The sequence below is a fragment of the Pelmatolapia mariae genome, linkage group LG17 (genome assembly GCF_036321145.2).
Source record: "Pelmatolapia mariae isolate MD_Pm_ZW linkage group LG17, Pm_UMD_F_2, whole genome shotgun sequence".
Taxonomy (NCBI): domain Eukaryota; kingdom Metazoa; phylum Chordata; class Actinopteri; order Cichliformes; family Cichlidae; genus Pelmatolapia; species Pelmatolapia mariae.
Window position 1 is genome coordinate 10,228,946 of NC_086242.1, and position 16,890 is coordinate 10,245,835.

The 16,890-nt window shown below is 38.8% G+C and overlaps 1 protein-coding gene across 5 annotated transcripts in view; it reads left to right on the forward strand.

Annotated features, from left to right (window-relative positions):
- The first annotated feature begins 9,065 nt into the window (after positions 1 to 9,065).
- ptpn12 (protein tyrosine phosphatase non-receptor type 12) overlaps positions 9,066 to 16,890 on the forward strand; it is a 52,565-nt gene continuing 44,740 nt past the window's right edge. For all 5 annotated transcript variants that reach the window (XM_063500671.1, XM_063500670.1, XM_063500672.1 and 2 more), the window contains exon 1: positions 9,066 to 9,629. In XM_063500671.1, the coding sequence (XP_063356741.1) occupies positions 9,528 to 9,629 (102 nt within the window). In that variant the 5' untranslated portion in view covers positions 9,066 to 9,527. The remainder of the gene's footprint in view (positions 9,630 to 16,890) is intronic.

Here is a 16,890-nt window from a genome sequence, read left to right on the forward strand (position 1 = left end):
TTTGCAGATCTTTTATCTTTCTGTGTTTGACCAGGGTGTTTGGCTGCGCTTCTTGACTTCAAGTAAGTTGTTACACACTCCACTTCACAACTCATTCAACATTTATTTTTAGCTTAAAATGTCAGTGCAACAGTGTTTTCTGTGCATGAGTTGAACATTTGGTGATAGAAATTATTTTTGCCTGTATGATCGTGCTTTGTGAAATGAGGAGTAAATTTAGGAGATGGTTTATTCATTCATGTAATGTAGCTAACGGGGTGATACATGGTGGATATTGTCAGACACATAAAATAAGTCAAATCTCAGAACGATTAAGATAATGTATTTTATTATGTATGATATTCACAGTATTTTCTTCTTTGCTTTCCCCATTCTGGGATTCTTGTCCTCCAATGAATTTGGAGTTTGAGTCAGCTCCTCTGCTCTTTCTAAGAATGATACAAATACAATTGGCATTCTCCGCAGATTCCAATTCTTTGGGTTGGAGTGCTGAACTTGAGAGTACTTTATCTCAGACTCTTTGTGGAAGTGATCCAGCTCTGTGTTGGAACAAACAGTTTCAGGTTTCACACTGTTTCACGGATGAAGCTTTTGACATGTCAGTGCAGTATATTGCAAACCACACTATCTCCATCTCTCGTCTTAATTTTGTCTACAATTTTTTGGCAATCTTAGTCACCTGGTGTCACTCATGTTACAGTGAAGTCATTTCAGGGTCCTGGACTAGTAAGAGACCCAGTTGGGGGGTATAATGTGATGAGCTCTCGTGTCGTTTTTACGTACCTCCACAACATATATATACATATATATATATATATATATATATATATATATATATATATATATATATATATATATATATATATATATATATATATATATATATATATATATATATATATATATATATGTATATATATGTATGTATGTGTATATATATGTATATATATGTATGTATGTGTATATATATATATATATATATATGTATGTATGTGTATATATATATATATATATATATGTATGTATGTGTATATATATATATATATATATATATGTATGTATGTGTATATATATATGTATGTATGTATGTATATATATGTATGTATGTATATGTATGTATATATATGTATGTATGTATGTATATGTATGTATATATGTATGTATATATATGTATATGTATGCATGTATGTGTATATGTATGCATATATGTATGTATATATATGTATATGTATGTGTGTGTGTATATGTGCGTGTATACATATATATATATACTTATCATAACTGTGGATTTAGTAGCCTGTCATTAAAATTTTAAAACTAGTGTATACTTTGAAGTCTGAACGTTCAACACAAGCTGAAATAGAGAGTGGCTGCAGCTTGTTGCTATGTCAGCTTGTGATTTGGAGTGTGGCCTGTCCATTGACCCCAGAGGGTTAATAACACTCACCTTCATTCCATTTCCAGAGTGTAACAACCAACCCACCTGTGTGAAATCTGAAATGCCCATGGTGTTGATTCAAAATGTGCTCTGACACAATCAAAGGTATCGGTTGGTACTGAAAACAAAAAGTGAAGCCGGTCGGCGCTGTGGGCTTGAAGCATTTGTTAATTGGGGGGTGGGGGCAATATATTCAGTTTTAACTGTAGCTAGGCTCAAAGTGTTAATGCTATCTTTATTCAATAAACACAATTTTCATTGTCATTGTCATATGAAAAACTAGGGTGGCACTAGGGGTGGCAAGAGATCATTTTAGGGTCGCACATGCCACCACATGCTATCGTGTCATGTTATCGTGGTCACCTGATTGCTTAAAGCACCAAGCAACATGTGATTTTCAGCTTGCTCGTGTTGCCCACTTGATGGCGCCAGTGGACAACAGAAATCTCCTTCCAGTAATTAAAATTGATTTTCAAGTGTATTTTGAAGCCACTTTAGTGGGTTTTTCAGTGCTGAATTTGAAAGAAAAAAAAATACTCAAAAATACACATTTATGATTGCATGCTTGAATCTCATTTTTGTTTTCAGTGTTTTCCTGTCTGATCATTCTTGTATTACTGAAAGTATTCTGCGGTGTCAGTCTGTATGAAGATGCAAGCAAGGAAACTATACAGGTCTGTCACTGCCACAAATGTGCTTCATGTAAAACTCATATAGTGCGTTGAAATAGGTCAGTTCACACAGACTGAGAAGCAAACACTTACACACACAAATACACAGCTCTCAAGAGTCAGGACAGTAATTACATGTCTAAATCTGACAGAGCGTCCAACCACCACTGTCTGGCTGCCTGCCAGTGTGTGTGTGTGTATTACTTATGTTCTGAGGACATAACTCTGTTTGCAATGTCACACTTGCCTCTCTTTTGTGGACAAAAAGCCATCAAAACAATTACAGTTTTAGTATGAACAATTAGCTTGAAGTGAGGGAAGGGGTTGGAGAGTTTATCGTTGAGGTAAGTTTAGGAAAGCAGAGATCATAACCATAGACACTGTAGTGAAATGAATGGTAGTCAATGCAGTGTGTGTGTGGTTGTGTGTCCGTCTTTGGTAGAGACAGAGACAGGCTGGCTGGAATCTGCTGAGGGAGGACCTATGCTGAGGGTGTCACTGCGTTCAAGAACACATTTATATATACACACAAGTGCTGAGCAGTGCCACATCACCCACCACACTGCTATGTCCACTTTGCACACACTAACACACATGTCACTTACACTCTTGGTTCCAGGTTCACTGACCCTGTTTCATATTATTCTGACTATAACTGAAATTCTGATGACTTTTGTTTTCGCTGATGTCATCAATGTATCAATGTGTCATTTTTATTTATTTTTTTATTTTTATTTTTATTTTTTTTTGGGGGGGGGGGGCGGCATAATGACTGTAATATCTCTATAACAACATTGTAAAACACTTCAGTTTCCATCACCATGATCTCAAAGAACGTTGAGCTCTTTCAGTGTGGCCTTGCTATTTCATGTGATAGACTCTAGTGTGTTAAAACCAAAAGGCTGACGGACAAAACAACAACAAAAACATAAGTAATGCATGGAGAAACAGAAATGATAAAGGAACAAGAGGGCGATTTAAAAAGCAACCATTTGAGTAAATCTTAAATACCAAGATGCTAACTGGGTCCACCCCCCTTCTTCTAACCCGCTTTGATCTGGCTGTTGGATGGCAGCAGTTTGCCCATGTGGATCCCCTCCATTTGTCTAAACTCTTTACTTTCATATTTCTCATAGACCTCAGGCTTCAGCTGGAAACCCTTCATCAAGGAAATAAAAAGTATAGTGGCGCTTCTCTCACAGTGTGACATTAATATCTCTGTTAATGCCAGAAGCATTGTACATGGGCTCACGACAATAGTTTTTTTGTGCTTGAAGATTCCCTTCACTGTATTTCTCCTGTTCAGAGGCAAAGCCAAGAACCAGAACTAGCCAGCCCCTCATGACTGCAGGAACAGATGACCAGTTTATGAGGAACTGAAAGACAATGATGTCTGGCTGTTTCAGGTTATAATGCTCTTGTTATGTCATCCACCCATGTCAGTTTGATCTCCTCTGCATAGCAGAAGTTCTCAACTTTCTTAACTCTCAGTAAATCCTGATGCAGAGGAGATCAAAGGACGACTTTATTCTGCCCAGGCCCAACCCTGGAACAAAACTGGAGGGGTGCTCGAGGGCACACGCCTGGTTGCTCGACTAAAGACTAAAGACACACAACACGAAGAGAGGCAGTAAGGCCCGGGTGAACTAAGTTGAGACCAAAAAGAACAATGGAGGGAACTAAAAATACAGAAAACTAGACAAGGAACTAACCGTCAAAATAAAAGAAGGAACCAAAGCAAAAGAGGGAGCAGGAATAAACTCACAGATAGCAATGACACGCAGAGAATGAGAAAACGCAGGAGGCACGTGAAATAAGAGAACAAGAATGAAGCGCTACATCCAAAAGACTATGACACTCGCTCTGTGGGTCCCCAACATTACTCACCCGGGAGAGATTTCATCATTAGATATTTGGATGCTGCTGCTGCTGCTGCTGGGGCTTGATGCTTTAATTTATGGGTATTCAATTAATCTGAGATATCCTGGCTGTGAAGGCCTTATGGCTTATGGTTGGCATTGTTTTCATGCTCTTTAGTAACGCCTCATGTCTTTTGGCTGTGACACTGTGATCATGGGGCAGATCATGTCACAGAGCATGATATTAATGTCACATGCAGGGAAGCATCTGCATGCTACCGCATGTATACCAGTGTTTTCGAAGCACATAACAGAAGGGGGCATGGTGTAGTTTTGTAACATGCCACTGAGTCATTCCTCTACCCGGAGGGCAGACATTTTCACCTTACTCCAACAGGCAGGCTCACGTTCTGTCTCTCTGTCTCTCTCTCTACGCCTTTTTCTGTGTGCATGTGTGTGTCCAGACTAGATACTGTCACAGTCATCCTATCACGCCCGCAACTGTGCATCTTAATGCTCTTCTTCTACTGCAGGCAAGTATGTGACATGCAGAAAATGAAGGTGTAAATACATGACTGTGTGTGTGTGTGTGTGTGAGGGGCACCTCCCTACCTTGGGGTTGTTGTATGGGCTTGTTACAGCAACATTCCTCCACTCAGCTGCTTCTGAACAGCACATTCCACAAAGAGAGGGAGGAAGGAAAAAGAAGAGAGTGAGTATAGAACGAGGAAGGACTGGAAATGAAGAGTCAGTGAGAAAAAAAGGAAGGGGGGGGGGAAGTGTGTATATGTTTGAGAGCTGTAGACGTATCTGTGGAGAAGGAGGGGTAAAGAGAGTGGAGATGCACTGGCAGAGGAAATTGGTAAAGGAAGGAAAAAGGGTCATAAAAATATCATGTGTAACTGATCCTCCCCCCCTCTCTCCTGCTCTTGTGAAATTTTGACTCCCATCTTCTCTGCATGGAGATCAGAGGGCAGGGTCAGATGCAGTGCAACCAGAGCCAGTGCTGAGATAAGAGAGAAGGCCACAAGCTCTTTCCTAAAATATTCCTCATCATACAACCATGAGAGAAGTCATGCACATGCGCACACACACACAGAGTACAGTAGACCACAGTGCTCTTTGATGTGTGTTTATCTCCTCAGTCTGCTTGACCTGTTTCTAATGAACTGTGCTGGGAGGAAACGGAATAATCCAGCTACACAATTACATCCTTCTCCACAGACTCACAAAGAAATCATTATTTATGTACCTTAAAACTGACACAGTATGCTTTTCCTGCTTCCCATCCCACCTGTATTCACACCTTGTGCTTGAGAGGGGCAGCCAATCAGAAGAAACGTGGGTTAAAGGAAGTGGTCTTAGAGGGAAACAAGCTAAAGCTGAACTGAGGAGCTGTACCCAGGATTGTATACATGATAATGAGTAAGAATTTCTTTATAAAGAAGGACAAAGCTACCGTATGCTACAGTCACATTAGGGAAAGCAGTGGTTGGGCACCAGTTGTGGTAACTTTGTGCAATGAACTTGCAGTCTTATTGTCTTCGAAGTAGTCTTTTCGAAGGCGGGGTCAGGTGCTCTCTTTAAAGAAACCTTGTTGGGTTAAGATGGTGAAAAGCTGGAGTCAGTCTGCAATAATTTATAATTAAATGGGGTCAAGTTGGCAATTACATGCAATCTGTTTGTGATATTACAGCAGTTAACTGTGAAAAACTGGGGAAACTGTTGCTATCTACATACACAGAAATTAACATTAACTACTTACATTCAGAGTCCAGAGAGAACCTAACAGATTTGTAACAGAAATTCTTCCACAACCTCTGATGTAGTCGATGCAGGGCAGCAATTTAACTCCAAAATGCTTTTATATAGGAATATAACCAGAGTACAACCAGTTAGCAACCCGACCAGCTGAGTCAAAGAGGTGCATCGTAGACAAGTTGCACTGAAAAGTGCAAACTGACTTAGCTTGACTGCAACGTGTTGGCAATCTGTCTTCATTTATATAGTTAACCCTCACCAGTGTATATGAGAGTAATTGCAGTCAGTTCAAGTATCGCCGGAATTGTTTGGAGACAGGTTGCTGCAACTGCCTTGTGATTAAAAGTGGTCGGACAGAAGTTGAGGGTGTTGGGTGCCCAAGTGTGCGAGCAGTCGGTCGCCGCGACTACTTGCAATTAGTGACTGTATGCAAAAAAATTCAGCCATGCAGACACTGGGAAACCATTAATTTTTCCTAGTTACAAGGAAGTTGCCGTCCTATTTTTAGTGTGTCTGAGCCAGTAATATGAGTATTATTAGTAAAAGTATGACAATAATAATAACATGTTCCTAAACAGTATTCTTTCTCATTTTCAATATTCAGTCAACTAAGACTAATGACCCTGGCTGCAGTGAATGCATTCAAATAATTTCTGCTCATAATATAAAGTTTTAAAAGACTTTAATGACTTTGAAGACATACATCTGTTGCCATGAAAACACCAACAATTGCACTGCAGGTTTTGGCAACTGTACAGCAATGAGAAGATAATTGATGGTTAAGATGACAAAAGCAAAGACTCACGATACTGCACTTTAGAGCTTACATGACCAGTCAGTTAAGCATTCAGTGTCAATACAAGATAAATCGAATTCTTAAATTAAAAAATATATATATTTTATACATACCAAAATACTAAATATTTCTTTGTTTGAGCATACATTGGGATCTTTTTTTTTTTTTTTGGCTGAATATCTTTGGGTTCTACTTTCTTAGGCTCTTTAATCCCCCCCAAATGTTCAGAATTCAGTTATTGGATTAGTAGATAATGCATCTCTTAAATACAGTAACAACTAAACTATAGATTCCATTCAGTGCACAGCTAAGGGCAAGAAAGTTTGACTCAGCTCAGAAATAAAATTAAACAACGAGAGAGAAAATGTAGGAAAGAGAGAAGGACATGAAACTGGGACAGCAAAGAAAACACTGAATATTTACTGGGATAACAAGCAAATAAGTTTAAAGACAGGAGCAACAAAAAGCAGTTTGTGTGAGGAAAAGGCTTGTTGGCTCGGTGACAGCATCCCCTCTCCTTCTCCCTCTTACTCTAGCTGAATAGATGGGTTTGTTTGTTGTCAGTGCTAGAACTAAAGGAAAACAAAGTGACTTGATTCCCCTCTGTGTTTATTGGAAGACAGTTCGTCGTGCATAAGTGTCTATTGAGTTCTCGTCCCCAGACAGCTTTAACCTGAATACCAATTTGGTTCCTCTCTTTTTTTCTCCGTCTTTGTCACTCGCACTTTCTCCTCAGTTTGTCAGTTACCTCAAATTTAAATGAACTGGATGTTCAAATTAGAACCTCTTAGCATTATTACATAACACATACACAATGCCAATCTTCTGCTGTATACCATGTACTTTCAATGCTAATACATTTTCTGCTATAGTACTAATAACTACTATTGCTTTTGCTACCACAACAGTGACAATTTTACACTGTCTGCATGCCTAATTAGAATTAGAAGGCCTTTATTGTTTTTGAAACAAAACTTACAACAAAATTAAGATCAGCATTATCACTGCAAAAGTGAGTATGTGACAAAACACATCACCTAAACACACACACACTGAGTCACACTGGAGAATTAAATATGTGCGTGATACATGATACGTTTCTTTGTCTCTATTTCTGTCACATTTTAATCCAGATTATATATCTGACCCATTAATCTCTTGGCTGTTAGTTGCTTCTTCCTATCTATCTATCTATCTGTCTATCTGTCTATCTGTCTATCTGTCTGTCTATCTGTCTATCTATCTATCTATCTATCTATCTATCTATCTATCTATCTATCTATCTATCTATCCTATGGCTTCATGGCAGGATTATTTATTTTAGTTTTAGGGTTATTTGTTATAGTTATTCTCTCTGATTTTAGACCACGGATAGATATTGAAAGCCAAGAGATTTCAATACACATATGCAAATGTATGCAAACGTTTACTGATATGCTCTATTTTTCTAAAAATGAATGTGATCACTGATTTAAGAAAGTGAAAAATTAAAAAAACATCCAGCAATGTTTTTCCACAGATGTGAAGAAACAGAAATGCATGAATATATACACACTCGCCTCCACTTTATTAAGTACACCTGTTATAATACAAATATCTAATTAGCATCAATTTAATGCATGACATAGTCATATAGACATAGTCAAGACGACCTGCAAAAGTTCAAACTGAGCATTAGAATTGGGAGGAAGTTTGATTGGAGTGACTCTGAATTGTTGCTGGTGTCACATGAGTTGGTTTGAGTATTTCAGAAACTGATGATCTATTGAGATTTTCAATGGGGTTTATGGAGAATGGTCTAAAGGAGAGAAAATATTCAGTGAGTGGCATTTTCTGAGAGCAGGTTATAGAGAAGGTTATAGTAATTCAAATTACCAGATCTATTACAGATCTAGAAAGGTGTATCTGTACATTCTGATAAACAGTTCCCATTAAATTAGTATTTGTTAAGTAGAGCTGACACGCAGAGTGAATTGCGATATATACCTATACTCGTAAAGTGTGAAGTACTACAATACTACTGTAGAATTGAGAAATAATTTGGTTACTAAAGTTTTAGACAAATGAAATTATGTAAAATTTACAGTAGAGTAGGACTATATCGTTCACGAAGATATAAATGTTTTTGTTTACCCAATTAAATGTAATAATACAGATGACATATTTAGATATATATAATTTAGTTATCAGACTGTAAGAAAAAACATTTTTTTATGTGAAGCAGCATATCATCGAATAAAAACAAATAATTTTTAAAGTATCGATAAAAATTACAGCAAAACAGTAACGCCGTTTATTTAAAAGTTACGTTTTTGGATCGTAATTTAGCTCACCAATGACGAATAGCGTCAAAACGACAGGCACACATTCTATCCAATGAGAACACGCTATTGGGTAGAGCGACACCCAGTTTAGCCACTTGGATTTTAATTCCTGGTCAGCGTTAGTCAATCAGATATAAGTATATCCTGGAAGGGGCGGGCCTAATTGTTCCTTGGCTTTACCCAGTCCGGATGTTCCCCAGTAGCGAATAACGAGCAGCAGTGTGTGAATGTGGCAACCGAGGTAGACAGGGAGGGGTACATAGGCTGGCCAGACCCAGGCTCTTGTCTTTTTTCCTTTATTTTTCTTTTCTCGCATAGCTAAGTGTTTACAGTTCGTGCACCGCCGCGGTTGTGAAGTTGTTTACGGGGCAGAAAACCCGGTCGCTGCTGCTTTTCTCTGGGACTAACCGCTGTCGTTGTGAAAACAGTCCAGAAGAAAGAAGGAAAGGGAGAAACAACATGGGGCGATAATAAAAAAAATAGGTGTTTTGTTGTGAGCGGACGATGACTCTCTGGGAGGACCCGTGAAGCTTATTTATTTTTATTTATTCCCCCCCCCCTTCCTTCTTCCCTCTTTCCCTGTGTCCGCTTTTGTTTTATTTTTTTGTAACATTTCCCCTACCCCCTGCCAGTTTGGGAGATTTTTTTAAAGGAAAAGGTAACAAGAAGATTGAAGAAATGGACCAAGCCGGCATCCTGAGAAAGTTTATCCAGGGGGTGAAGGCCATGAGCGAGGGGAACGATGAGAGGGGAGAGGATAACTTCGGCAGCGACTTTATGGTGGGTCAAAATTAACAGGCGCCTCCACCTAGCCTCTTGTATCCTATATCTGTCTCACATGTACCCTCTTCCCTTTATAACCTCCACCTTTTCCTCCATACTGACCCTTCATATCACACCCAGCCCCCTCCCCGTCTCCTGGTTCTCTGTGTATCCCCCAGGAGGTGAGGCAGGGGTGGCCACACTGCCCTCTTCCTTTTTCCTCCCATTTCCAGGCTTTACATGGCGGCCTAGCATTGTCTCCCATGCCACAGAAATACAACCGATTCCGGTTTCTTTAAATTTTTTTAAAAAGGGCAAATGACAAAGACGAGATATATTCTTGTCTCTCTAGCTCTTGGTTATTTATTTATTTTTTTAATGACGTTGCTGGAGCAGCTTGTAGGTAGATCTTTTATTGTGGCTATATGCTTGATTGAGACACAGTGCAGTGATTCATTGTCCTCATAAGCACTAAATATCCACAAACCTAAGCTTGATTGCATGCTTTATTTCCTGTGGTTTTCCCTGTGTTCCAGTAATAAAAAAACGAAAACTGTCAACTATTTATAAAATGACTTCAATTTTAGTAGAAGTTTTAGCAGGTATGTATTGTGGTCATTCAAAAATCTGGCCACTTGCAAACTTTTATTTACATTTCCAATTTAAAGGAAGCAAATTGCGAAGAGCTCCCCATACACTGGACCCATATACAAAATGACCATTTAAACAAGGTTTGTCAAACCTAAGGCTTGGAGGCCAGGCAAAGACTCCAATCAGACCCTACTGCAAAGTTTGGAAGACATGATTGAGGGTATAAAATTTTGACTTTTAACAGTATTTTCAAATGTTTTACAGCTTTATCTTTACTTCTAAAGGCACCCACATGGCGATTCAAGCTACGCCAAAGATTTTAAAAATTAAATGTTTGAAAGGTTCCAGTTTTTTGTCTATTATAGAAATTTATGGTTGCTATATTTGTTTATTTTTAGGTCATTTATGTGTGCAATGGATACACCTAATTGTAGCATGGCATTTACAGGTTTTTTTCTTACAATTTAAGAGTCACTTCTTTCATTTACTACAAAAAATGATTTTTCTATCATGCAGTTTTTTTCTCCCCCATCTATTAAGATCTCTCGGGTTCAAACATGTAGTTAGGTCAAAGTGGGCTGTATCTGGCCCCCAATGTTAAAATGAGTTTGGCATCCCTGATTTAAACTAAACCTTAATCTGGCAACTTTCTTACATGTGGAGAGGATCTTTTGAGATTAGAGATGCTTGCTGTTGAAGTGATTTTGATTACATATTTTGCGGTGACTGCTGACCCGCAGTCATTAGTTTGCCTTCACTACATAACTGGATGTCACTGTGTTGAAAGTCTGGACTCAAAATAGGACCAAGGCTTGTGAAATGGTTTAAAATGCCACAACAGGAATGTCACTCCTATAAAAACATTTCTGTCATTGAGTCCACTTTAATTTAGATATGTTTAGAAATGTTCCGGTGGAAATTGATTTACTATCTTAATTTACAGCAAGTTTACAGTTTAAGGGGTTTAGACTTTCCTTCATGAGCAGCCTTATCGTCCAGCCTAGTTTTATGTTAATCATGTTGCAGTTTGATTATGTGGGGAATTAAGCTCCTCAGCACCAGAATGGTTAACTTTTTCCCCCACACACAGACTCTCCTCACTTCCCTACTTCATGCAAGCTGCTTGCTGGAGCTTGCAACATTCTTTCTTGGCCCATTTCATAACATTTTGTCCTGGCTATAAAAATGCAACTCTTTGGCACACTTTGGATCGAGGCCTCTCTCTCTCGTTCAGATTAAGTACATAAAAGTTTCTGTAATAAGCGAATCTGTGTCTAATTTTGTGCTCATGACTTAGCCTTCTGTCTTGTCTTTTGAGTGAGAGTTGCAGAAAACAAGGAGCTGGGAGATGTTCGGCAAAAAAAAAAAAAAATTGAGTTCTCAGCTATCTGAGCGGCATTGCTTGGTGGACGACTGCTACGGAGCTGGAACTAGTCTGCTTTTGGCTTATTTACAGAAGATTCATTTCACCATGCATGCCCTCTTTAGATGAATTTTTACGCGGTAGACTCAGTACATTGTCCATATGTTTGTGATTTTATTGCCTGCCCGTTTTCTCTCGCCCTTAAATTCTGTTTGTAGACTCAACTGGTTAAATGCAGGTTCTTCTTTTAGCACCACTATACTTGCCATTCATAGATTACACACGTCCACGCCTTGTCAAACTGCCTACAACAACCACACGTTGTACAGGAGGAGAACAATTTTAAAGCTTTTAAAGCGGAAAGTGTTTCTTCCTGTCAGTTTTTCCAGCAAAACACCCCACCAAGCGTTTTTAGGCTATTAAATGTGGTGTTTTTAAGAAGTTGTAGGACACTACTGACTGCTTGTCAAGCTTTAACTCTTGATTATTTGTGTGATGTCTGTGGTTTCCTTTCAAATGAACTTCATTGGCATGAAATACAATATATTTCCTGTTAGCCTTAGGCTATCGCACATGTCTCTAGACAGTCCCTTGACAATCATGCAGCTCATATAAACTTAATCGCTGGGGCATTCAAGTGCTTCCATTAAATCAATTATCCTTTATCTCGTTAGTCATGGTAATCGGGGTTATTTTTGTACATGCAAAGTTACTGAATGAGGCTTATAAAAATTGGGCTTCAAGCTAAATTTTCTAAACAGCTGGCAGCAGCTTGTGAATGTTGAGATTCAGCTAAATTATTTAGCAAACGTACCAGCTTGCAGTCAAGAAAATTTGTCCTGATCGAGCACAGGTGGCTTGTGTGCCAGTGTACGGAGCATTGTTGACGCTCACAAGCCGCAGCAAACATGTAAGTAAGTGTCTTAGCCAGTTGCTGCTAGTCTGTGGCGTTGATTTCAAGTCTTGTGTGAGGCTTTCAATTGCTGGAGTCAAGCTCGCAATACCACAAGCACATGGGGTGTGCTTCTCTATGAAGTGAGTCACCAGAACACCCTGACATAACACCCACTTTAACTGCCTATTGTTGTTTATATATAGAATGTGTTTTATTGACATAATTACAGGCTCTGGTGGGCCAAAGAGTCAGAGATTATACGGTTTCTTCAGTAGTTGTTTTGCTGTTTGATGCAGTGGGGAAGCTTCAGGTTTTTCTTCCACCTGGGATGCTAATTGGAAAGTATCGTGGGGTATCTTGCCATGTTTGACCTTATTAGAAAACTTGACAGTGAGCTGTTTCAGTGGCAGCCATATAGAGGCAGATTACATGGGATGTATGTCTGCATACTTATGGAGGATAAAGATGTACATTGAGAATTGAATGTTTGCTCCAAGGACCTACATTATTTGTAGATATGACTGAGCTCTTGAAGAGCATTTAATGTCAGTTCTGAAGCGATTCACCTTCCATCTGTCATATATAAACTATTGCAATGGTGAATACCCTACTTTTGGCTTTGTATGATGTGAAAGAAGTAGCACAGAAGCTCCACCTATCTGGTGTTCAAACCATCTGTTTGCTGAGGTAGCCAATCAGAAGACTGTTGGCTTAAAGGGAGAGGAGCCAGGTAATAAGCTGAGACCAAGTATAGGATAAACAAGGTTGGGGGTTTTTTTGAGTCATGGAAAGCTACTCTACTAGAGCCCAAGGGAAAAACAATATGGAGGTGGAAATGAGCATGATTGGTCCATTTTAAGGTTAAGCAATGTCATCAGTAAAAGGTAGATGCATTTTTACTGTAACCACTCTTGCTTTGTAATGGTGACTTAATCCAAAAAGTACAAATGCAAAAAAGGTCAAATATGTGCTGTTATTTGGACCATCTGTGCAGATGCAACAATGGCAATTGTAATTGTTTCACAAAAAGGGGGGTTATCAGCTGTTTCTCTCAACCCACGACCTTTCAAACCAGCTATTAGTGCTTATGTAAGAGAGCCAGATTTATTTATTTATTTACTTTTTTAATAGCCTGGTCAACCAGACACGAAGGGGAGGAATTAAGGGGAGGAATTAAGATGAACCATCGAGTTTACTTAAAAAAAGAGAAAAATATTGAAATTGATTTATTTTTATAGTATAGGCTTTATGTGGGCATAAATTATGATTTAAAGTTTCTCTGTGCAACTTTCTGAAAAGCCTTGTTGTTAAAGTTGACCTGTTCTCATCATTTGCAGCTCAATATTTTTTTTCCCTTGGATCTACTTAAAAAGCTTTGCATGATTCACAGCTCTAAATTAAAAAACAATATATGTATATATAATATATCATTACTTATATGGTGGTTCTCTACATATACTTTAATTTACAAACCTTTTGTGTCATATAAATGACTAAATATTTTTAAAAGCCCCCTGTACCAGCTCATCGGTTCTCTTCAGCTCCACCCTTTTCGACTGGAATTGGCAGTTCTCTGTTTGGGAACATAAAGTCGTTTTCCACCTGCTTCTCCTTAGAGTTACAGACCAGACCTGATCTTCAGAGTAACAGAGACTGCAGTTGCCAGCTACAATCAAAGATGGGTGAATGGGTACGTTCAGCCACGGACGCATGTCTCTGGGGAGTCCGGCGATCAGTATCGATCAGCACGATCATAAGTGAGCCTAGCTGGTTAGCAGTGACCTTTCAAAATAAGAAAGCAGGGATTTTCCACTTGTAAAGTGATCATGGAGTGGCATAGTTCTCTCATACAGATTGCAAAATGTAAAATGCCACAATGAGTCTTCAGATTTCTTTGAGCAGGTATTATTATTATTGCGTAGTGTGCCTAAGTAAAGTTTCTGAGTGGGAAGCAGTACTTTGGATTTTCCCAGGACAAAAATTCATTTTAACTACAATGCAGAAAAGGCTTTTAAAGAGAACTGGAAAAAATCCCTTTAACATGTCTAACTTAATTTCACAACCCATTCACACGCTGATGACATAGACTGTAAATAAAAGATTAAAATAATGTTACCCATTGGTTAGTGAAGTCCCATGATGGTGCCTCGTGTTTTAGTCAGTATGACCCAGAACTTGAGATTAAAGTCATCAGGAAAGTGCTTACAGCTTAGAGGTCGAAAAGCAAGGAAGCCATGGACCACTTTCCCATAGACGTCTGTAATTTTGGAAGTATTTTTGAAACCAGCAGATCTCCCTCTGCTGACTATTAAAAAGCAGTTATGCATTGCTTTCACTTTTCAGACCCATCAGCTACTACCATCTTCTTTATACAATCTATGTTTGGCAGCACCTATGTTACCCATCACCTTGTACCTTAAAATTAACAAATTATTGCAACGAATATGTTGCATATATGTTAAACATATGACAAAATGTTTTGGCTGCGTAGGCTGGAGAAGATCACAGACCTGCTTTGGCCTTACTTTAACTCAAGGCTTAATATCACACAATGCTAGCAAGCTGCTCATCTGTTGAACTAAAAGTGAATTGAAGAGCACCTTAATTTAATTTAATTAATTCAATATTTATTTATTTACTTATTTATTTTACACCATGACCGCCCCCTTGACAAGGTCAGTGTTTTAGTATTCACATTTAAAGTCAGATCGGTTCTGTTTTGCTGCTATGACTTGATCCTTAGATTGTAATAATCACAGTCCCTTACCTGGAAATAGCTGTGTCATAAATAATGCTGTGACTAAAGTTGCATCACTGACTCACAAGTCTGGCGTGGTGAAATGAGCTCAACTTCTACATGGCAAGCTCTCACTGGTTTCCTGGAGACGATTTAGTTTTTATATGTAACTTCCTGTGGGCAGAGGAAGGATCCTATTTAAAGTAGTGCCTCCACTTTACTTCCTATTTAGTCGGCCAATCAAAAATTGTAATTGAAAGTATTTTTTTATTTGGGTTTAAAGGGAAAGGAAGACATTTGAATGGGCTTTGCAGTCAGTAGCATTTTTTTTTTTTTTCAAGCGCGTTTACCCATTACGCGACCTCTGTACAGACAACAGTTGCACTTTGACTACACTTGGTGAGAAAGTCTGATTATAGACTATAGAGTTTGGCTCAAGGCAGGTTGATTGACATAGAAGCTGCAGGGGTTTAGCTTGTGACCTCTGTGTTACAGGGCACTGGGCCACCATGCAGCCTGATAAAACATTTAGTGAACAGTTCGATCCAAATGCCTCATGGGGTCGTATGCATGGATTTTTGCAGAGCTGTCCTCGGTAACAGTGCATCTCCAAATGCTGTCAGACATCAATTGTGCAGAATTAAACCAGAGCTTCTTACACTACTGGAAGACTGTTAGAGTCTCCTCTCAGTACAACGAAAAAGTTGAAGTGTGAGTTATGGACTGTGTTGGGGTGATATTATTTCTAAATACACTCTCATAAAAACACATGTACCTGTTTTGGGAACACTGGACTTAATTTTGTAGTCTAGACGGGGTTTAGAAATTGGAGTTCAGCCTCTCTGTGTGTGTGTTTTCTTTCCTGCAAGCAGATTACTCTGAAGGAGCACATCAAAGAAAGTGAAAAAGTGCAAACACACATGCTTCTCTATAGTGCTCATCAGGCCACAGACATTAAACGCTCAGCAAGGAGATGAAAAAAAGGAGATGTGACAATGCGTGTGTGTTTGTGTGGGTTTATGATTGTGTGTGGCAACAATTTCCAGTGTCACCGGGGGGCTTTCCCTTATGTGAAGTGTGTATATGTCTGTTTGTGTGTGTTCGCATATTAAGTGCAGAATCTGAAAGCCTTTTTTGCTTATGTATAACCCCCACACACAAACACACAAATTCTTCAGCAGGGATTTGCACAGTGTGACTTCTTTTTGAGAGAGAAAGAGAAAACACTGGCCTGATAATTTATATAAATGTTAACAACAAATGACCCATCAGTCTTAACCAAGGGGTTACCTCGGTGAAAATGGCAGAAACACGGTTTCCTTAAGGTGCCATCCTGAGACTGGCAACACTTATTCAGTCTCCACAGACTCCCCTATTAATAAAATATCCAACTGGATCCAATATCCAAGTGGGGTGGATTTTTTTTTAATTAATTTTTTAAAGCTAATCCACCTGGATAATTGTGTTAGGAGTATGGCTATGCTGATTGCCAGGTGTCCTGCTCAGAGTCTGCAAGACCTCATCCACAACTATTAGACATTAAACATTTCACTAAGTGTGTTTTGTTGGAGCCTTTGGAAGCATTTTTAATGGAGTATCTCATTATTATGGGTTGTTGTGTGGTACAGAACATCCAAGAAATTTGCTTTAGTTTTATTGAGTGAAATTCAGGTATTTTATTAGTCTGTTACGT